The sequence below is a fragment of the Rissa tridactyla genome, chromosome 12 (genome assembly GCF_028500815.1).
Source record: "Rissa tridactyla isolate bRisTri1 chromosome 12, bRisTri1.patW.cur.20221130, whole genome shotgun sequence".
NCBI lineage: Eukaryota > Metazoa > Chordata > Aves > Charadriiformes > Laridae > Rissa > Rissa tridactyla.
The window spans coordinates 3,130,294-3,152,146 of record NC_071477.1 but is presented as its reverse complement, the minus strand read 5'-3'; the positions used below and the strand labels follow the sequence as shown (position 1 = coordinate 3,152,146).

The window sequence follows — 21,853 nt, the reverse complement described above, 5'->3', positions numbered from 1 at the left end:
GGAGAAGGGCGAGAACACGCAACCATAGAGCCGTCTCTCGGGCCAGAGCGTCCGCCTGGCCGTGCCGGTACGGCCCTCCAGCGGGGAGCCGGGACCATAGAGACGGCGCGGGGCGGGCCGCCGCGGGGCCGGGCCCGGCAGGAGCCGATCCGCTGGGACAACGCGGGGGAGAAGGGCCGCTGTAGGTACATGTGTGTATGGTTGTGCCGGTTCCGCTGCTGTTGGCAGGCTGGGCTGCGGAGGAGAGCTGAGCAGAGCTCCCGATCCGCCGCCGCCGCGCCCGGGGGGGTCACGGCCGAGGCAACGCCGCCGTTTGGGTGTTTCAATGGCCTCAAGAGGTACAAATTCTGACGTGCTGCAAACGATACTCCTCAAAAATGTAATTTGACTTACACAGACTGGGGACATGGATCCAATCACTCGTTTTTCACGGGCTTTGGGCAGCCCGGTGCAGCGGGGGTGTCCCCGCCCAGGGCAGGGGGGTGGGACTAAATGAGCTATAAGGTCAATTCCAACCTAAATCATCCCGTGATTATTGTTTTTGTAACTGTGCCATAAAGCGCAGCCTCCAAAACACACTTTAATTCCGATTGTCCTTACATCGAAACTGCGAAAATCCACAATGTCATCAATAATTTATTATTTTAACTTATTTCCGCAAACAAACCTCCGAGTTCGTAAACAATGCCGAGTTTTGGCCAAAGAACTTCAAGTATTTAATAACACAGTTGTTAGCCCCGTGACAAAGAAAGGTTCAGCGTGGCAAGTGGTTCCTACGGACGGAGAGGGCTCTTCTTCGGGCTAAAACCGCAATGAACGTCACTTAACTCAAACATCAACGTTCAGCCTCTCTTTTTGAACCCGTAGCCTTGGAAATCTCTCTTGGGCTCCGCTGTCCCGCCTGGTTCTTGCCGGCTCCTCCCCAAAAGGAGGAGTTTCTGCAATAAAGAGGGAGCGGAGGAAGGTGTCCCCCCCCCTCCGGGAGGGTTTGTGGCTCCTCTGGAGAGGGAAGCGCACCCCAAGCAGAGAGGAGGCACCAGGGTGTAATTCATACCGCAATTGCCGTTTACAGGTAAAGAACAGGTGTAATTGCTTTCTAATAAGTAGCACACTATATCAAATAACTAAGCTGAAATGGGCGTGAGGTGCCGTGTGGCAGTGTGTGAGGTGCCGACACCTCTTTTGTCCCAGGTTGGGATGTTCAACCAACTGCAACAGAAATGTCCCTTTCCCCCTTTATTGTCCCTGAGGTAAAGAAAAGTAAAAAGGGGCTAAAGGCCCCTCCTGAGTTGAGGTTTTGCTTGTCATGAAAAACAGTTTGGGGTGGGGCTTTTTTTAAATATTTTTAGGAGTTGGCATTTTTTCTGATCATAATGTTAACAAAAAACGAGTTTTTTTATCTTTCTGTGCAGAATATTATGGCCAGCTGCCTTCTCTTTTTTTTTTCCCTTTTGAATGCTTTCCCTAATTTTTTGATGCTTCTCGTAACATAAAACCTTCTTAGAAACTGAGCTTTTTTTGAGAAAAGAGGCTTTACAGGCACTTTAGTTGTAACAAACGCACTTTGAATGTTACTATTGAAGCATTTTCTTACTGAGTCTGAAAACAAAGTGACTAATGCATGAGTTGTTTATATTTGGTTAGATAGTACTCCTTGTAGTGATACCTTTTTTTTGAAGGCAGCACTAGCCCAATGTGTTAAAATCCAAAGTATATAAAAAGCTTATAGAACTATTATTCCTTTATCTAGATACAGGCCTTTTTTCCCTACTAATGTTCTGGGCGCAATAAAAAGTGCGTGTTTGGGGGAATAAGCAGTATCTTAAGTAATAAATGACACATATTTTATACTTTTTCTTTCCTGATAGAAAGCTGCCTTGTCACCTTCTGTATTCCCCTTTTTAATTTGTTTCTCACTGAATAAGTGTTTAATTGCCCCATGTATAATATCTGTGTCTGTCTTTAGTGAAGAGGAATGGTTGTGTTCCCTGTGCTTCATAGCCTGGAATACCCAAGGATTTGGAAATAACAAACTTGCATGGCTTTCGTTTGTTAAACCTCGCAAAATTAAGATGGGGATAGGAAGATACAAAGCTGTGCAGCAGTTCAGGGCAAAAGCTTCCTACGTTGTTCCCTCTTTTCCTAGCACGAAAGCCTAACTTCTGTTAAAAACCCTCACATTCTGCCCAAAGGTGGAACCAAAACTTTCTTTTACTACTCAGGGGAAACCTTGCAGGATACTTCTGTGACTCCAAAGTTGGATTAAAATGCATGGAAACAAACTACTTTGCTTTCAGGAAACTATTCCATGCCTTCAATATGCCACAGTCCTACAAGAATCTTGCAGTAATTAGGGCAGTAATAACATGGAAAGTTGGATTTTTGGGCAAGACTACGAAACTGAGATGAAAAGAAATATATAATAACTGTAATTCAGTGCAGTTTGTAGAATTTTTACATGGATTAGGATTTGATAAATCCTAATCTCAAAGAGGTATTTTGATCACTGATATTTGGAGTTGAATGGAATGAATCCCAAACCAAAATCACTAATTCCTGGAGAAGTCTCAAAAATCCCTGCAAAAAAAGCTATATATTGTAGGGAGGGGGAGAGAGTTTACCTAGAATTGGAGGGGGGGAAAAAAAAAATCTGCAAGTTTCTGTCAGCAGGTAGGGAAAGGGGGTTGCTTTATTTATGTCAATATGCTTAACCCTCAGTAAAGTATTTCTCTGTGTTCATCTAATCTTTAGGAAAAATGAACTATCAGGAGCCTTGGAGGATCAAGGACCCAGAAGATACACTACCTTGACACCTGACTTACCTATTTTGAGTGAAGTGCTGAACTCTGAGGACAGAGCCCTTTTTTCACAACAAAAGGTAAAGCTTGAGCACAGCCAACAAAAATTAGTCTCTCCTGACTTAAAATAATCAATTATCTGTTAAAAAACCCACAACACCTGGCAGAGATGGAGGAGGGGAAGAGAACTTGCTTGTTTGCTTTCATCCCTACTCTTTTCATGGGCTAACTCTGTCTCTGGTGTTTACCTGACTGCTGAAATTGGCTCACCAGAACATTCGGTGAGGAAGTGCTGAGAGAAAGGGTGAGCATAAAGTAAGTTTTATATTTAAGGGTTTCGCATCTTCAAACACTGGAAAAGGTTGCTATCTTGGTGAAGGGAAAGGTGGGTGAGAGCAGAAGTGACACCCCAGATCTGGGGACACCATCTCTGTGCAACATGAAGATGATGCCTTAGTGCCTGTCACAAATTGTAGTTTTATGGGTTGCACCTAAAGACCCTTGTGTGAGACACTACAAATATAAATCAGGCCAATTTGCAGACATCCAAAGCTTAAGAAAGAATAATTGGGGAAACGTAAGGGATAAACAAATAAAGATGTATCTGCTGCAGAGGAAAGTCTCAGTGTACTGACTGCCTTATCGCGGGAAAAGTTTGGGAAGCAGTGGAGAAAAGTTTTAAGGAGAGTTAGTGCTGAGGCATTTGTAGATATCTTAGCATAAGCTTCTCCGGTATTTAAGAAGGAGAGATAGATAAGGTGCTTATTAGACTGTTTTAGATGCTGATTGATAGTCATTAATCTCCGCTAGAATCTCCCAGCAGTGTTTTCAGTTCGAACCAATTAGAAACTATCGTCGTGTTATATGACAGGAGGCCTAAATTGAAACAAAACTTGTGTTACGTGGGTACCCAAAAAAGCTCCTCCTGTGTGCTGCCAGGACAATGCAGATTCAGACCAGTAACCCAGGAGTAAATTTCTCATGTTAAGGGAAATTAGGCTCTAACAGGAAAAGAATTAGGAAGGGAATGAGGCAGGGAAAGGACTGAGGTGCTGATGGTACCATTTAAGTGAAGGTGACACAGGTGTTTTGTCAGCAGAGGCAGATACTCTGACTTGGACTTTAACACAAAGATGTAGGGTTTTGTGGGCTGGAAGTGTGATGTGCCTTAGATGGTGTTCACTGGATGTGCAAAGTGAATCGGTGTTACGTTGAGACGGTGTAAGCCTCTTACCAAATGCGTGTAAGAGGAATTTAATATCGGTTTCACTGCTGGATCTGCTGTTGCAGGATCCCCTGTTCACTGCTGGTGTGCAATCCCTTGTTTTGCATGTTCCCATCCCTTGGTGTGCAAGTCCTGGGTTTGAGCACTCCCTAGATGCTAAATTTGTCCGTTAACAATATGTTATCAGCTTTTCCCAGGGCATAAATCACAGTGCAGCTTGATCTACTGAATCATAAGGTATTTCCCCTCCACGTGCTTTTGATTTATTGTAGCTCTGTAGTTGCAGAACAAAAATTAAACTTCTGCTTGCCTTTAATCATGGTGTCTTGTACTTTTGCACAGGAATCTGTTGGGTTTTTTTTACCTCTTGGTGTTCCTGTGTGAAGTAAGTATTAATGCTGCCCAGTTTTACAGGTGGAGAAAGAGGCTGACTATGCTATCAGGTGAAAAGCTAATAGTAGCTTTTGCAAAATTATCCTGGGCTTTTACCACCAGAAGTCTTGTATATAGAATGTAGACTTCTAAAAGATGTAATCAAAATACTTGATAGAATGCTGTAATTCTATAGAATTAATGCTAAGTATGCTTTTATGTTTCCACATGTTTTCATTCCTTAATTCATCTTAGTAAACACTGCACCTATCTGGAATCCAACTGCAATTGGTGTTATCAACACATCAGGAAAAATGTGCAGGATCAGGGTTAATCAAAGAGCCAAATCTCACACCTCCAGCTGCCTAAAAGGCTCTTCGGATGTCCAGGTCAGGAGTGTCTGCATGGCCTTGTGGGTCTGCCTGTAAACCATCGGACCCCTCAGTGCCTGTGGGACGTAGGTGCTTCTGATGGCTAATATCACAAACCTGACAGTAGGAACAAAACATGTAAATGGGAGTTAACTCTCTGTAATGATTTATAGCAGCTTGGATCCTGGAGAGCATTTTGAGTAGCCTAACCATTTTTAAAGGGTGTTTACTGGGAAGCCTTCATGCAGTGGATGAGCTGATCTGCTGAACGCTTCCCTTCCACAGCACTCCATAACCTGGACCCAGAGGTCTACAGCAATTGCTATTTGATTTTCTAAAACAGATGGAGTAGAATAGGAAAACAAAAGAAATCCCCAGTGGAATAAGCACAGGTGGGGAGCATAGCTGATGTGAGCAGTTGGGGCTGCAGGTAAGCTCCTCTGCCATGTTAATCCCGTGACAAAGCTGTGCTGCTGTGAGAGAAGTCGCTGTGGGCAAAACAGTGTTTGGCACTGCTATTGTGCAGTTTTGCTTTGGCACTTGCAACCTCACGAATAATAAATAAAACTGCAATTCCTGTGAGGTAAGATCACCCCGTATTTTTGATAAGAGAACTGGGAGCAGCCGTTGTTGATGCTGCAGCACTCGCCTGCACAGGAAGCCCTGAGGTGACCGGCGCTGTGCGCCGCCGCAGGACGGCAGCGTGCGGCGGCCTAGAGCCGAGGGGACGGGGACTCCGCAGGCAGCCGTGTGGGGAAGGGCTCGGCCTCCCCTGCAGCCGGAGGGGACGGAGACGAGCGGGCCCGGTCGTGGGCCGGGCTGAGAGGCCACCGCGCCCTTCCCGCCGCGCCGTGAGGGAGCGCGCGCCGCCCGCCCGGGAGGCGGGGCCAACGCCTACTGACAGTCCTCCGGGAGCCGTGCGCAACGCGAGGCGCTCTAGGCTGCCGTTGGCCGCCATCTTGGTTTCTATGGTAGCGGGGGAGGAGCGCCCCCGCCCAACGCTCCGGAGCGGTTGCGAGGAGGAAATGGCGGCTCGGCTCGGCTGAGACCCGCGGCGGCGGCGAGATCCCCCAGCCCCTCCCCGCGGTGAGTGAGGGAGGCAACCGGAGGAGCACCGGGACGGGAGGAGAAAGGGAGCGAGGCCGCCGCTGCGGCGGAGGGGTCGCGGAAAAAGGGGCGGCCGCCTCCTCCGGCCTGGACGCCTTTGGGCTCGACTAGAAAATGGAGGCGGGCGGGCGGTGCGGGTCAGGGCGGCCAGAGGGCCCCGGGCGGGGCGGGGAGGGGAGGCGGGGGGGGCGGCTGAGGGAAGCGGCGCGGCCTGTTTTCAGGGGACCGTCGGTGCGGCTGCAGGGCGCGGGCACGCCGGAGGCCTGGCCCGGTTCCAGAGAAGGTCGGCGACTCGATGCGGGGGCCCCGGAGGAAGCTAAAAGCCGCCGCCCCGTAAGCTCCTAACGCGGTTGGGCCGGAGCGGAGAGGACGCCCTCCCCGGGCGGAGCGGGCTGGAAGGCGGGTTCCTCCATCTTGGGGGGGAAAAGGAGAGGACGGTTGTGCTCTGAGGCGATCGACGTCATATCCAAGCTGACGCCGGCAAGCTTCTCCGTGACGTCACCACCGACTTTTAACCGCCTTTTTCGTTGAGTTTCACCGTTGCCCTGATACCGGAGGAGGGCCCGGCGGGTGGCGGGGTGCGGGGAGCCGCCAGAAACCACCCCAAAAACTCGTTCTGGGGTCGGGGGGGGCAGGCTGCTGAGGGTGGGAGTGAGAGTTACCTGCCTTGAGGTGACGAGTGTGTTCTCCGGGCAGTGGAGGTGATCTCCTCGTTGGTGAGTTACACAAGAAAAGTTGAACTTATATGAAGTTCTGGTGACTTCCTTGTGAGGGGAAAACAGGAGGGATTGAATTTTTAGCAGTAATTGTTGTCTGGCTTTAAATATTTAGTAAATTCCCTGTCAGTAACCATTCTCCACCCTTTGCGTTAATGTACTTAAATACTGTCTCTTGGAGGTGATAGTAGTTTGGAGCTGCTTATTTGGCTTACACAAAGCTATTCTTTGGTGACCAAATTTATTTTCATACAGTTAAGTAGTTTTCAGTTTATACCTCCAAGTGATAGCTGTATTTTAATAGTGGGTTAAGAAAATCTTACCGTTTTTAGCATGTCACTTTTAAATTGGAAAGAACATTACTATCTTTTCAATATGTTACAAAATGTGTGTTACACTCTGCCTGCTGTTTGTACCTTCAGTAATTCAAAATAGTGTAACAAGCTGTTTTTCTTGCATGGGCTTTCATGTTTTCCTTCTAGGAACTCAGGGAGACAAAAAATGCTGATTCCTTTTGTTTAACTCAAAAGGATGTATATAGCATTCATAATTTCCCTGGGTGGTGTTTGTTTTGTTTTGTTGGTTTTGTTTTTTTTTCCCTGGATAATCTAGGATTTTTTTTGCAGAAATAGCTTTTTTAAAATATTTAATCATCACAGCCTTATTTAAGTAAATTCTTTGGCAGCTGATATTCTATATTTTGCTTTATTTTATGAGAATTTTTTTACTGTTTGCTTGTCTTTGTTTTACACAGTTTTCTTGTAAGTGGTAATTTGAATTGGTTTAGCTTCAAAAAACAAAAATTATGAGCTTTTTAAGCCATTTAATTGCTGGTCAATGAAAAATTATAATGTGTAGTTACTGTACAAGCGTAGCATACATATACAGTGTTAATTGTAATAGATATTTTGGGTTCTGCTCCACTTCTATGTATGCCAGCTGCTTGTTATCGTTCTTTGACATTTGGAACTTACTATAGGAATAAATATAGAAGTACGCTCAAAATAGCTGTACAGTTAGGCCTTAAATTTTTTCCCTTGATGGTTCCAGAAACATTTTGCACAGAAAAGTTTTTCTAATGCACTTTGGTGGAAGAATAAAGGCTTGTGTTAGCCTTCAGCCTACTTTGAGACCTCATGACTCCAGTGATTTACAAATTGAATTATTGTTGATTTCAAGACTAGCATTTAAATACATTTTTTTTATAAAGTTTCTGTGTTTTCGGTTAAGGGATATTTTAGTTAATTTCTATTGGTGTGCAAATGAAGTTTTTGCTCTGCTGCAAATTTATGTACACTACGAAATACTACAGATTTTAAAACTGTTCAAATATAAAATAATACCTATCATTCACACAGTGCTTCAGAGGGTGCTTTTCATACAACTGAAAGATGTCTTTTGAATTTAAAAAAACCACCCTGAAACTCCGAAAAGCAATACTAATAGAATTGTATGAGTCCAAAATAGTAAATAAAATGGAATAAATATTTTTCAGTGTCTAGTGGACTCATCAAAAGGTAGTTTGTTCTACTTACTTGCTCCACTACTAAGATTTTTCGGACAGTAGATTATGTTAATTTGTGTCTGGTTTAATATGGTAATTGTCTTTATAGTTGTAATTTACAGCTGTACCATTATAATTCTCTACAGCCTGAAACTTCAGTGAGAATTACTGAGTGGAGAGAGGAAGGACAAGGATCATAGGGGTTAGGCTGAGAGTTTATAAAATTTAACTGATAAAATGGAAGAAGGGACGGTACCTAGCAAGAGTGAGATTAGGTGGGTTTTAGTTGACAGAAGTGGTAGTGTCTATCTGCACCAGTTTTGTTTGCTGGTGCACTTTTTCTGCCTAGTGTCTCTCGTAGTGATACGAGTAGTAGGAGATTCAAGGAGAGGATTTTAATATAAGTAAGGCTTATCTAGTTTATGCAAGAACTCGTTGCTTTTTTGTGTTCTGTTAAGCCTCTGTTCGCTAGGAGAATCTTTAGTCAGCTGTCAGTTAACTTTTTGAGGGTTGTGCTACTATTAAGTTTTTATCTAATACAGGTTCTGAAATAAGTGAATACTTCACAGTTATTAATGGTGGTAATCTCAAGAGCATTGATAGACTTTAAAATTAAGAAAAATCTTAAATTTCCAGTTAGGGATCTAAAACACAAAGATTAAATGTGCATTATATGTGTTCTCACAGCAAACCCTAATCAAAATTGGGAACTGAACTGTATTTACTGCATTTTTAATAACATAATCAGTATGCTGTAATTACTGTGTTTCACTAAATTCTGAAGGAGAAATTAATTTCTGTTTCACTTAAATTAATGAAGCCTTTTTCATGCAATAAGAATGAAAATTATAACTTGTTTCAGGAGTTATATTTTAGCTCATGTTTTACAAATGAAATTATGGAAAAAAGTGCAAAACCATGGTTGTTTTTATTCAACAGCTGTGCTGATAGGGTCAGAAATTATAATCCTGCAGTTGTTTTGAGTCCATTTCTGTATACACAGTTGTACTGACAACGATAACTAGACATGCCAAAGGATACAGATAGTTTAATTATAATGTAAAACTAACTTTTTTACATACACTAGTTACACATCCCTAAATATTATATGTACTGTAATAATGCCAACTTGACAAAAATCCCCTACAGTTTTACTAGTTTGTGTAAAACTGTCTGTGAAGAGGGAATTTTAAATACAGTGTAAGTATTCAAGCTGAAATTTGACAGTTGTAGAATTGTAATCTTTTATGTTTAAAAATAAACAAGTTGTGGGATGTGGAAGAGTTAAACTGCAAGTTTCTCAGATTTAGCCTGAATAACTGTTGCCATTCAGCTAACAGCCATGATAAAGAACTGATTTCTTTGGTACTTCAGTGGAGGAATGCCAGATTGTGAATTACCTTTCCAAAACACATGGTTCCCTATGCAGTTGCTGAAAATGTATTTTTAGTGCTGCTAAAGAGGTCAAGTTCAGTAGCAGAAATTGAATGTTAGGCAAATAAGTAGTATGTATTTGTAAAATATTTTCATTGAAGGTGATGGAAGGGGAGTGTAAAGGTATTGTATATTGAGTAATACCCAATAACAATCAAAGTTTGTAATTGATATTTCTGTTGGCGTAAGCTTTGGACCATGGCTTGTAAAATCGGCTTGTATTGGGACCTTTAGAAGGTTTCTTGTACAGAGGTGGTTATGTTTTTTTTTTAATCTAAGCTTTTGACCACAGAAAGCTGCCTTTTTTTCCCCCCTTAATCTGTCTAAAATGGAAAAAGAAGAAAGCAGAGCTAGCTGCACTTGTCGTTCTACTCACAACTTTTCTTAATGAGCAAAATCTGTTTTCTGTCTCATCTTTACTTCATACTGTTCATACCCTGAGAGCAGAAGTAAACTTGACCCCAAAAAATCAATTTTATTTTGTTGTCTTTGGGTAAAATTAGTGCAGATACGGGATTAGTTTACTCAGAAGAATGTGAATAGAAGCTTCAGAAGATTATATAGGAGTAGTAAAAAAGCCAAATGTCAGTCTGTTAGTAAGCCGATAGAGTGTATCTGCCTAGTCTCTTAAGCACCTGTGAAGCTCTGGACTAAAAAATACCAATGGCATGTATATAATACTTTTCTTTCCTCTTAAAGTTAGTTACTGTTTCCTCAAATGCAGAAATGCTAAAATGAATGTGAATTTTGTTTATCAAATACAATTATGGGCCTACAGGTTGGAGGATGTGCGTAGTATAAGCGTCTTATGTTAAGGTTTGTCCTGTACTGAAGTTCTGTCAGTACGGCCGCCCATTACAGTTCTGTCCCCAGCTATTAACGGACAGGGCTGTGCTGGCAAAAGCTCTAATGTGTACCCAGATATCTTAGACTCTGTTTGCTGATGTAACTTTTTTCATTCAAGGCATTTGAATGAACTTTCAAAGTCTTGCTTCCTCCTGAGATAAACTGCTTCCCTACTTGAAAGGGCCTGTACTAGTGTGTTGATAGAGTTTCATTATGTGTGCAGCCACACTGATAAAACTCTGCTGCACCAGGATGGTGTACACCTGCTACCCCACCCTGCAAACAGAATGGCTCATACAGGTAAAAGTACACTTCTGCAGGTGTAATCACACCAATATGAGGTGCTTATACCAGCACAGTTCTGTTGATTAGGGATTGTACCCCTTAACATTCCTGACTTGTGCAATTGTGACAGTGAATATCTGTAGTGTAGATATGATCATAGTCTTGTCTGTTATTTAATAAAATTCCCACGTTTGCCAGATTTCTGGTGGACCTGCTGCTAAAGTGCCTTGAATGTTTCTATGACAAATTGCTGTTTAGCTGAATTTAGCTGTGAGAACTTCACCCTGGTTCAAAGAAGCACTTTTTGCTACTAATCCAGAATAAAATATGCTTGTAATCCCTACTGCTGTTCTCATTCTGCTGCACTTAGTGAAGTGTTCCATCCCTTCTTTCCTTTAATTGATTTTTTTCCTGACTGTTCTGATCCAGTATGATGCAGTCTGAAATGAGAAAATTTTAAGTGTTTTGCTTGGGAAGTTGCTTTTCTAGTCTGAAAGACTGAAAGACTAGAAAAACATCAAAACAAACATCAGTGTGTGTATTTTGTTTTGCATAAACCAGGGAGCTACTTTATGCATTTTTGCGTGGAGTAGTTGTGTCAGACTGTGGAGTCGCTCAGTGTCTTTAATGTCTGCTGCTGTGCACTAGAGTCTCCTGTGCGTGCATGGCACTGTGATTTTGTGCGTACGTGGTAAATCCAATGCTTGCAGGAGGTCCCACATTCACTGCAAATGTGCAGGATTGCGGTCCTGTGTGTGCGTGGTTATCCGTCATGGGATGCAGTGGCCTTCTAATGAGGCTTACCTAAGGTAAGTAAGTAGCCCAGCAGAAATCATGGAAAGGATGATGGTGTATGCATTAGTTTCAGACATACAGTAGGGAGGGTTTTTCATCATGGGTGACTAGACATTTTAATTTGGAAAAGTTAATTTCTTTATTATTACAAGCACAGAGACAAAGTGAATGTATTTATTGTTTTTAAGGGAAGCTGTTTCTTTTAATTCTTGGAATGAATACATTTGTTTACTTTTAAAAATAATTAAGCCGTCAAGTTGGTTTGCTATGAAGTTTATTGGCAATTTGGAATATTTCTTCAATACCTTTCTCAAGTGGGGAAAAAAGTGATCTTGAGAAATTGATAAATGTATTGACTTAATTTTCATGAGAGGAAAATCTGGAAGAAAGTTGAACACTTGTTACTGCATCTTTGGAAATTAAAAAAAGGTAGTTAATCTTTACATTTTAAATCTCATTAGGTGATTGGCATCAGGTGACTGTATCTGGGTAGTATTTCATATCACGTAAATGTGTACTTGATGGGCTGTCCTGTACCAAGACCGGACAAGTTTTGCACCGTACCCTGGACATTTGAAATAATTTTCCAGCACCAAAAATATCCAAACCTGCATTCAAAGCCAGAAAGTCTGCAAACCACAAAAGTTAATTTAAATGATTTTCCTGGTTTTCCACGTGTGTCTGATGGTAGAAATGTGGTAGTGACAGGCACTACTGAATTATTTGTGACACCGTGACACCACAAGGTCTTACAGTACCTTCAATGATTCTGTGATAAAATGTCAGCAAGATAGAGGAAGGGCGTTTTAACAGAGATGCAGAAGCCTCTGAATTAATTCCCCCCTGCCCTGGGAGAGCTGATCGCATTGGTGTGCTTGTGGTGTCCCTGAGCTTTTCCCTCACATTGTGGCATGGGTACCATCACACACTTCCTTTCCACTGTCTTCAAAGGGTGCAGATTCTCTCTCCTCTGGTGCAACCATGTCTATCCTGGGGCAGCCTGGTCTAGTCAAGTCAGTTCTTTTCCATTACTTTTGCGAGTAATGAGATGGGGTACTGCCTAATGCTGAAAAATTAGGCTTTCCGAGTACTGGAACCTGCCTTTGTAAAGGGAGATGGGGAAGTGAGGGAAGAAGCAGCAGCTTTGAGTGGAAGGGTGTGATGTGAGACTGTACGGTAGATATCAGTGTTGCCATCCCTGACAAATTAATAATGCTATGTGCATCTGGGGTTGAATACTGTTAGCTAAACTAAAAGCTACCTTAAAAGTAGATCTTGGTGATACTTTGTCCTAATTTGGCTATATAGCACTGCTTATATTTGCTTATAATTATTACTGCTTCATGCAGTATTTAACAAGAGTGCACATTTCTTAAATTAGGATGGGGTATTTCTGAGAAACATGGCTGTAGTAATGAACTACAGAAATGTAGTACGGAATCTACATTGCGAATTTCAAAGCTTGTTAGTGTGTTGATTTTTCAAATGGGAATAATGTATTGATTCTGGTATAGGAAGGAATTAACTACCACTTTGAAGTTTTTAGTATTGTGGGTATAGGAGGTGGTAGGTTTGTTTATAATCTTGGAATTGATTTAGTGTGTTTATAGCCAGCAGAGTGTTTACAGATAAGTTTTACATTTTTTTGTAGCTTTGTTTTTATTCTGTGTCTAACTATAAGCAGTGAAATACTTGGCTTTTATGCAAGTTTTATTTTAACATGATTTTTCAAATGTAAACTTCTTCCTGCCGTAAAATCTTTGTATTTGCCAGGGATATCTGGACTTTTGACCTTGAACTGCAGCTTGTCTATAGCAGTCAAGTAGTAATTTTTTTACTAGTAAATTATTTGAGGGGTGGGGGAAGGAGTCCGGGATCACATCAGTTTTCTTATGTCTCCACATATTGAGACTTGAGCCTTACGACTGCTGTCTCTCTCTCTCTTCCACTCTCATTGCTTCTGTCCTGTCATAACACTCTCATTTCACAACTTTTTGAAAGGTGTTTTCCTTCTTTGAGAAGGAAGATACTTAGTGGATACATTTTGTATGAAAATAAAAGACCATATATTAGTTGTTTTCTGTCATCTGATTTTCTCTTGCTTCCCATGTAAGTAGTCTGCGTTTGCACCTTTCGTGAACAAGCAGATGGAGAGAACTGCACTGCAGCCCTGTGTGTGGGTGACTTTCTGCAGTGCCAGAGCAGAACCTGTTCCCTGCCGTTCTTAGGGGTCAGTGATTGTACCTTTTGTCCGTGGTCTGAAAGGAACTGCTCATTTATGTAGAAAATAGGTTTTGCCCTACTGACTTCCTTTGGGCTGCTTTTGTAATGCTTGTTGAGGGAAGGGATTAATTTTGCTGCTGCTTAGTAGAAAGAGTGCAGGTTTCCCACATCATCTTTGACAAATAGGGATGCAAAGTAGTTTTTAATGGGATCTGTCTTGTAGGTGGGAGTGGCATCAGCTAAGCCATACCAGTATTTCTTTCATTTGCATCAGAAATCGTGTCCTTATATGAGTGCTCAGACAATATTTTTTTTTTCTCGTGTAATGTTAATATATTTGCTTATTAGGAATTTTTTAACACTTAAAGGAGGCATAGGCTAAGCCCAGTGCTTCTTTTACAGGGAGTAAAATGAGCAGTGTCAACTGTGATTGGAGTCACTGTTCCATCATTCTGGAAAGGATATTTTCTGTCCAGTTTATAACATTCTGCAGTTTCTTTGATATTTAATAAACCTATCCTGGATATTTTGGTTCTAGCCAAATACCTTGCATGTCAAGCCTTCTTATTCTGAAAAAACTCACAGAAAAAGATAACTAAGGCCAGTTACAAGTCACTGTGATTGAAGTTAGTGTCTTAAATACTTGCGAAGGCTGTATTTGTGTCAGGACACGGAGATGAAACAGGTCACTGATGAATGATACCTGCTTTTAAAAGCTAGAAGGTATAAGACACTTACACTTTTAATTTCTTTGCAGATGCAAACAGTCGTCTTCTCACTAACCCTATTTTTCAGAAAGTTGCTGAATCTTATATTGGCCATTGTGGTAGTTTGAGATTTCTGTCTTGTCCTTGGGCCCTCGCCATTGAATTTCCACAATGTATCTAAACCATTAACTGGAGCTTCAATATGAAGACTTTTAAAAAACAAACAAAACCAAAAAATCTCAAACAAACAGAAAACCCAAAAAACCAAAACGCACCTTTTTTTTTCTCTGTCACAGTGGAAGTAAATGTTTGTTAAGTAACAGGTCACACTGAAACAACTCCTGCAGGTACTAGGGTCTGTCACAAGTCTTAATATGAGGTGAACCTTGCTTTCTTGGAGCCTTGTGTAGGGGTGAGTATGTGTGAGATCTTTAGAAATCAAAGATATCCTACTGTAGAGTTCTTAGGCTGAGTAGGGAGTAAGAGAACTAATAGGTGCCAGATGTTAATAATTTGGACTAAAGTATTCATGCAAGGTGCTTGTAAATAATGAGATACCAGAATTTGTGCAGATTACAGCAAATTGGCTGAGTGTTGAAGAGTGCTGTCATCCAAGAACATGGAATAAGGTGCAGCATGTATTGTCATCTAGATGTTGACAGCGAGGATTAACATTTATGAGAGGGTAAAGATCACTAGTCTTTCATACAGATTCCTCAAAAAGCTAAGTAAAATAGCTAGTAATCTGAAAAGCTGAAACTGAGGAATTTACCTTGAATTCTAACATAGTTTTGGTGGGGGGTTTTTTGTTACACAAGTCACGAGATACTGGAGAAATTATTTCTTTTGGTTCTTTTGAGTTCATGTTTAAGGTTTGATCACTAAGCTGTCTTTCAAGATGCTTTTTTAGAGTGAAATCTTCCCAGCTAACTGAGGCAGTGGATTCTTAATGCAGCTAAAATGATAAGTTCTGGAAAAGACAAAATCTTTATTCCATCTGGGGACCCACTGAACATTTTATTACCTCTTCAGGGAAATGAGAGGAAAAAAGAAAGAAGAGATACTGATGTGAACGTATATTTGTTAGCAATTTGTTGAGTTGGCCTTTGTCTAAAAATATAAAGACAAAAAGATGGGTAAATGTTGGTGTTCTTTAGAAGCTTTGCTCTGTCATCATCAGATTAAGATGTTATATTGAGACATCTTTAAAAGGGCTTAGTGAAGTTAGCACCAGCAGGTCCAGGTGTCTTGGAGCCGCCTGTCCTGCAGTTAGCACCTCTCAGACCAGTGTTACTGGCATAGATCATCTCTCTCCTTCCTTTTTGCCTGAGACTTGTAGACTGTTGGGTTAGAAAGATGTCAGTAGACCACAGAATGCTTTATACTTACAGAAAAGTGGAGTGATATTACAAGCTTTCCCTCTTTTTTTAATTTTATTGATCAATAAAGACATGTTGGAGGATGGATTTTTCTGTCGTGTGTTTGTGAACAAGTGGTATTGCAGTAGCAGCAGGATTTGGAATTTGGGAATATCTTTTCTTTTGTTAGATTGTCTGCTGATACTGCTCTGGAATTTCTTCAAGCCACGTACACTGGAAAACACACAGGTTGGCAGTATTTAGAGAATCCACAGGGATGTTGAATGCGAGTGATGACTTCTGGAGTCTGACAGAGCGGGCAGCCCCATGTTTTCGGGTTTGCCACTGCTTGAGAATAGTTGACCAAATTGAAATTAAAAGCTTTGTGATTTTTTCCTAGGGTAGGATACTTTGGTGCTTCAATTGCTTCCGGAATTTAGGTCCAGGATGAATTCAAGTGCCTAACTTGTTTCGAGGAAACTGGAACGCTTTACCTGCAAACTATTGTGGGAAGAAAAACCTGAATAAATGCTTTCTTGGCTGAATATTCATTCGCAAGATACTGTGCATCACCTTTATGCTCTGTTTTTAGATAAGTGACTGTTCTGTTTCAGTCGAATGCTCACATTATTACAGTTTGCGAGTTTAAAACAGAGTCTTGACTGAGGGGGTAGTTAATGAAGTCCCACTGGCTGAGATCTGACAAGCGCTTGCGGCTTGATGGTGGTGTGCAGGTGTTAATGAGCCAGCAGCAAGGGGTTACACCAGTTCAGCGTGCCTAAGGGGATCTTGTTGCCCATCCCTGTTCTTGCATGTCTTTACACTAGTTTGTACGTTCATTTTGTTTAATCTTCTTGGATCACTCTTTGGTGGGTTCATTTTCTGCTGGATTCACAAGCTGCGTGTTTACCAAGTATTGGGGTGACTGTTTCTGCAGCAGAGATACATGGGTGGATGTGTGGTGTAGCCCACGTAACTGAGCACGGGGGAAGGGAGCAAGTAGCAGCCCAATTCATGTTAGGGTTGTGCTTCGTTCTTCTTAGTCCATAAACATGGATTTTTAATAAGCACCGTGAATCCTTTGTTTAATGAGGACCAGCTGTGTATATTGTGTTTCCATTTAAATCAGCCTAGGGTTTGTATTGGCAAAGCTTACTTCATCTGTGAAGGGGAAGAGATTTTTCCTTTAAGAAACTCTTGATTTGTGTTTCTACCTTTATTTATAGTCAGTTTTAAAAGCTTACACGCTTTCACAGTGGAGAGTGCTTATCAGAGAAGTTGTTAACCTGTGCAAAACTAGAGGACTTTATGAATAAGCAACAGTATGTAAGTTTATTCTTAACATTATTTTAGCTTTCTGTCCCATCTGTGTCCCTATAGAGATTCTTGCCTCACATTTTTCAATGTATATAATAGCCTTTTTAAGGGAGATGTGTCAGAAAGGCAGGATGGTGCTGATGAGAATTGCCTATTGGGGGAAGTACAATAATTTTCTGTTACCAGCTAGAATTTTCAGTTTCAGAGATGTGATTGATGTATTGCATTAGGAGGAATGAGATTAATCGATCACGGATGTTCAGTTCCTTTAAAACAAGCTAACCAGTTTACTGCTTCAGCTTATATTTTTCTCAGTATCTCAGCTGCAATTGAGTAGCTGACAGAACAAAATGTACAAACGATCATACTGAATTGGGAAGAGAAACAGGTGTTTGAAGACTACAAAGTTGCCTTATATTGCCTTATATATATATGCCTTATATTTCTGCAGGCAGTTACTAGAACGTTTGCTTAGAAGTGCCAGCAGACTTGCTAGGTTTAAAAGTGTAATTGTGAATTAAGGCTTTGCGCTTTTATGTTTTGATAATCTTTGATTTTTCAGATTCTTTTATGCATTTAGTTTTAACCTGTGTTAAGATGCAGTTCTGCAAAAGCAGATTCATGGAAAAGAAGTCTGAAATTTACTCTGTTTTTCATGAAAAGTAATTTGGACCAAACGGGGACAGAAAAAAATAGAACTACTAAATAGTAATAATTGTAAAACCCCAAGCATTTTATAGCGAATGTAGGGAGTCTGCAACTGTAGTGTTTTAAGTGTTTAAGTTTTAGTGGTTTTATACCTCTCAAATTTGAAATGATTTTAAAATTCCAGTTCTGTTAAATTTTTTCCCTGTAGGTAATAATACAAGTAATAGCAATGCGATGACATCTACTAATGCAAAAAGAAGCATGATTCTTCCGTAGAATCTCTTACGTCTCAATTATTATTTGTGTTGAAAATGCTATTTTTATGTGAAATCAGAGCTGTAGACTGTGCACTGTACAGCCTTGCCACTGGGTGGGGTATGACTACCGTTGTAAAACGTATTGCACTGAACGAGCCAGAATGCCTCCTAAGAAGTGAGCATGCCAATTCTCGTTTTGGAATGCTTAAGTGATACCGGCTCTGTGGCTCAAATGTAGTTGTAAAGAGCGTGTTGCACACAGGGCCTTGGACGTACAGATACATAATTGTGCACTGAAAAGACAGTCCTTTAGACAGTTCTTCCTTTAATATGTTGCTCGATAAAATTATTCAAATAGGATGCACTTCTGGCATGTTCTAGAGGCACAGTTTGTTTTCATAGTTTAATATTAGAGTTGAACAAGAAGTGATTAGCTGACTTTCCCTCTTCCTTTAGGCATATCACTTAAAAATTGCATGATGTGTGATCAGTTGGAGATTCTGAACAGGGAGATTGAAAGGTTGTTACAGAACAACAGCGTGGAAGAAGGCACTTTAAACTCAGACTGTCTTCAGCCATCAGTGACTGACTCCCTGGATATAATCACTGATTCAGACAATGGAGCAAAATACATATTAGAGCAGGTATTCAATACCATGAGATACAGCACTAGGATCTTTAAAATTAGTTTATTCTATTGTCTTATTTTTGTTTAATTCTTTTCTGCTCTTTTTGGAGTGGAAATAGTTGGCCGAGGGAAAGAATGTAGGTAATGTACGTAATCCCCTATAGAGAAGGTAGAGGGGAAGGAAATACGGATGTGGATTTAGCTGTGTGCTCGTGGTTTTTTTTCCTAATTCTGCTTTGCCACAGTCATGAAAACTTTGAGATTTCTTGTTCATGAAATAATAAAGTGATACACTGATGAAAACTAGATTTGAGGAGGGGTTTGTCTTTTCCCCTCCCCTTATTTTTGGGACAGTGACATAGCATTGGAGAACACCTAGAGATGATAGTTGCTTAGGGAGTAAAATGTGTTTCTAAGCAGCAACTATGCTTTAAGAGTTGGGAACCTGAGAGATTTGAAAATAATGACGTATTCTTCAAAAAGAAAAGTCAGGCTGTGTATTGGCATGTCAAAGATTATGTAATCTGTTCTGAAATGTGTATGTCTCCCCACCTGGAGTGTTAACAATTAGTTTTTACTCCTTTGAAAGAATTAGTGATGTTTTAGTTATTTCCTACACCTACTATGGCAGTTACCCTGCATCTTTAAGTGCAGAATGCTGACACGCAGAGTCTGCGTCCAGTACTGTTCTGTTGTCTTCACTGATTTATTTTATAGGTCAGTTCAAAAGTGACTTTTTCTACCCTGTCCATCTGGTCCTTTGTTTCCTCCCAAATTCTTTTCCAGTGTTCTTCTAGTTTGGTAGGCAACTTTGGGTTAAATGCAGGCATTTCCTAAGGATTTTGAAGCTTAGGTGAGCTGGAAGCAAGCAGTCAGTGTTGATATTCCATTGCCATTCCGCGTGTTGTTCAGATGCTTTAAATGTGATTTTGAAATAATTTCCAAGGGTTTATTTTTGGGGAAAATGTGTTGTTATTTATATAATCCGCTGTTCTTGAAATAAAGCTTCTGAAATTTTCTACATTGCAAACCTTATTAGTGAAAGGGACAGTGATAAGGAATATTCCTTAATTCTGAAGTTCAACTGTACATTTTTATTATCCCACCTTGCAAAACCACTGAGTAGCCACTTGGATTTAAATCCTCAAAGCTGTAGATGTCTACTCTGATGAAATTTAGTAGTGTAAACTGGTAAATCTTCCCTGCTATAAACTTGGTGTGCTGATGGAGTTTAAAAGCATTTCTGCATTTTCATTGCACATTGTGTGCTTACTAAATTTCACTCTATGGATGCTTTTAAATACAGTAAATGGAATAGACTTGTTGATTACCATTTATTACTTTCTTGGAAGTCTTAATAGGATGTAAATTAATTTATAAGGGTACAATCATATTTTGTATTTATTTCAGAGGTCTCAACTGTTGATAAGCGGTGGATGTGGTATTGCTTTACTTCGACTTTTCCAGTTCCAGTGTCTTTCTGAAAGCAGAAAACTGTCAAAAAGCAAAATAACAGAATTTGTTTTATAGTGTAATAGAGGCAAAACAATTCAAAATTTATGTAAACAATAGTAAGATAAGTTCATAAATATATCAGTGCCTTATTTTGTCTCCTTTTTTTTTTTTTTCTTTTTCCCCCCCTTTCCCCCTAGGAGCCAGCAGGAAAAAGAGGATTGATAGTGTTTGGTCCTGCTGACAGCTCCGAGACTCAGTCTGGCACTTCTGAATCTGGAAATTCAGTATGTGCTGGAAGGATAATGCTGAATGATTCTGATCCTTTGCTGCCCTCCTCTGGCTCTCCTTTTCATTCAGCGCTACAGGGAGAAACCGTTCAAACCTCTAATGCTGTGTCAGGTAAAGCACATAGAGGACATTGAAGAGACTTCTTATTTCTTTTCCTTTTATCTGGAATTTATATCTCAGAATTTGGATTACCTCTGCCTGTAGCTTTTAACTTCATCTTCCAAGGTAAACAAAGATGTAAACTTTGTTTTGACTTGTTTCCTTACTTCTGTCGCAGCCTTTTTCTGGTGTGAATATAATTTTAGTGTTGGTTTTAGGGTTTTTTTGTTTTGTTTATTTAAAAGGTATAGTTAGTGATTTTTTTTGTGGGGGAACTTAATGGGATTTCATATTGAATTAAAGCCATTTCAGCTTTTTACCTGTGTAGGAAAGGCTTAAAATTCACTTTTCATTCTGGCTGTAATGTTAAAAGTAATCAGTTACTATTGAAATTGATGTTCTGGATTCTGCTGCTTTTACTGCTGCATTTATAGTATCTCATGGAAATGACTCTTTAAGTCACAATTTCAGTGTTAACTTTTAACATAGCTGCATGGATATTTACATTTCCATAGCATTGACAGTTGCATTTCTGTTTTAACATTGTTATATGTAATACACCAAAGCAGAGGAGTCGCACTATAGAGCGATCATGTTTGATAAGACAGAACATTAACGTAACTGATGCAGTATATGAAATAAGGAGGCATTTATCCCCAGTGTACACTGCAAGATTGGGAAGAACTTACTGAAGGATGCCTCTGAGAACTTGTAACTGTAATATGTACAGCTGTTAGAAATACCTTTGATTCTTTCAGCAAGTACTTTTATTTAGGAATTCTGTTAGTGTTCCCTTTTGGCTTACCTGTGTGATTCTTGAGCCAGGCATGCGCATATAACTATAACAAAAATATTTTTGTGGAAGAGTTGGGGCTTGTTTTTTGTTGTTGTTTTTAAAACACTGTTTCTGTTTACCCAGTTCATTGAGATATACTTACTACTGTGTATTATAGTTTCACATGAGCAATGTAATTGCAATGACAGCAAAACATAATTTCTGCATTCGTTTAGGAGAGCATTTACATGACATGCAATTAATTTAAAACATTGCACCATGACGTAATACCAATTTTAATACCTGTTCAAACCAGGTTATTCCTGAATTGCTCAAAATGCAGTCTCAGATTTTATATTTATTTTTGTTATTTGTTTCTGTCTTCTCAAATAAGAGAGTCTCCTCGTATGCTGGAAATGCCTTTTTGAGAAAAAAGGGATCCTGGTTGTCAGCACAGATTTTTATTTTTTTATTTTTTCCTATGGCTCCATCTGTGATAGTTGGAGGTTCTTTGAATCTTTTTTTTTTCGGTCATTCTGGTAGATCATATAGGCTGAAAACCTTTTTGTAAATAATCATGTCAAGGAGCCTTTCTCAGGTTCCATTGAGTGCAGATTTGTTTGTTTCTTTCTTTCATCCAGAGGG

General features: G+C 40.3%; 1 protein-coding gene across 9 annotated transcripts in view; it reads left to right on the top strand.

The window, feature by feature from the left end:
* The first annotated feature begins 174 nt into the window (after window positions 1–174).
* Window positions 175–21,853, top strand: part of DIDO1 (death inducer-obliterator 1) — a 60,357-nt gene continuing 38,678 nt past the window's right edge. For 3 of the 9 annotated variants that reach the window (XR_008469057.1, XR_008469056.1, XM_054218895.1), the window contains exons 1-3: window positions 175–338; window positions 2,752–2,878; window positions 20,244–20,445. Coding sequence is in view for 6 of the 9 variants with exons in the window: in XM_054218895.1 (XP_054074870.1) it covers window positions 190–338; window positions 2,752–2,878; window positions 20,244–20,445 (478 nt within the window). In the remaining 3 variants the exon portion in view is untranslated. Of the gene's footprint in view, window positions 339–369; window positions 1,073–2,751; window positions 2,879–4,365; window positions 5,853–6,094; window positions 6,590–20,243; window positions 20,560–21,853 lie in introns of those variants that run through there. The other 6 variants (XM_054218897.1, XM_054218900.1, XM_054218901.1 and 3 more) reach the window with 6 other exon arrangements.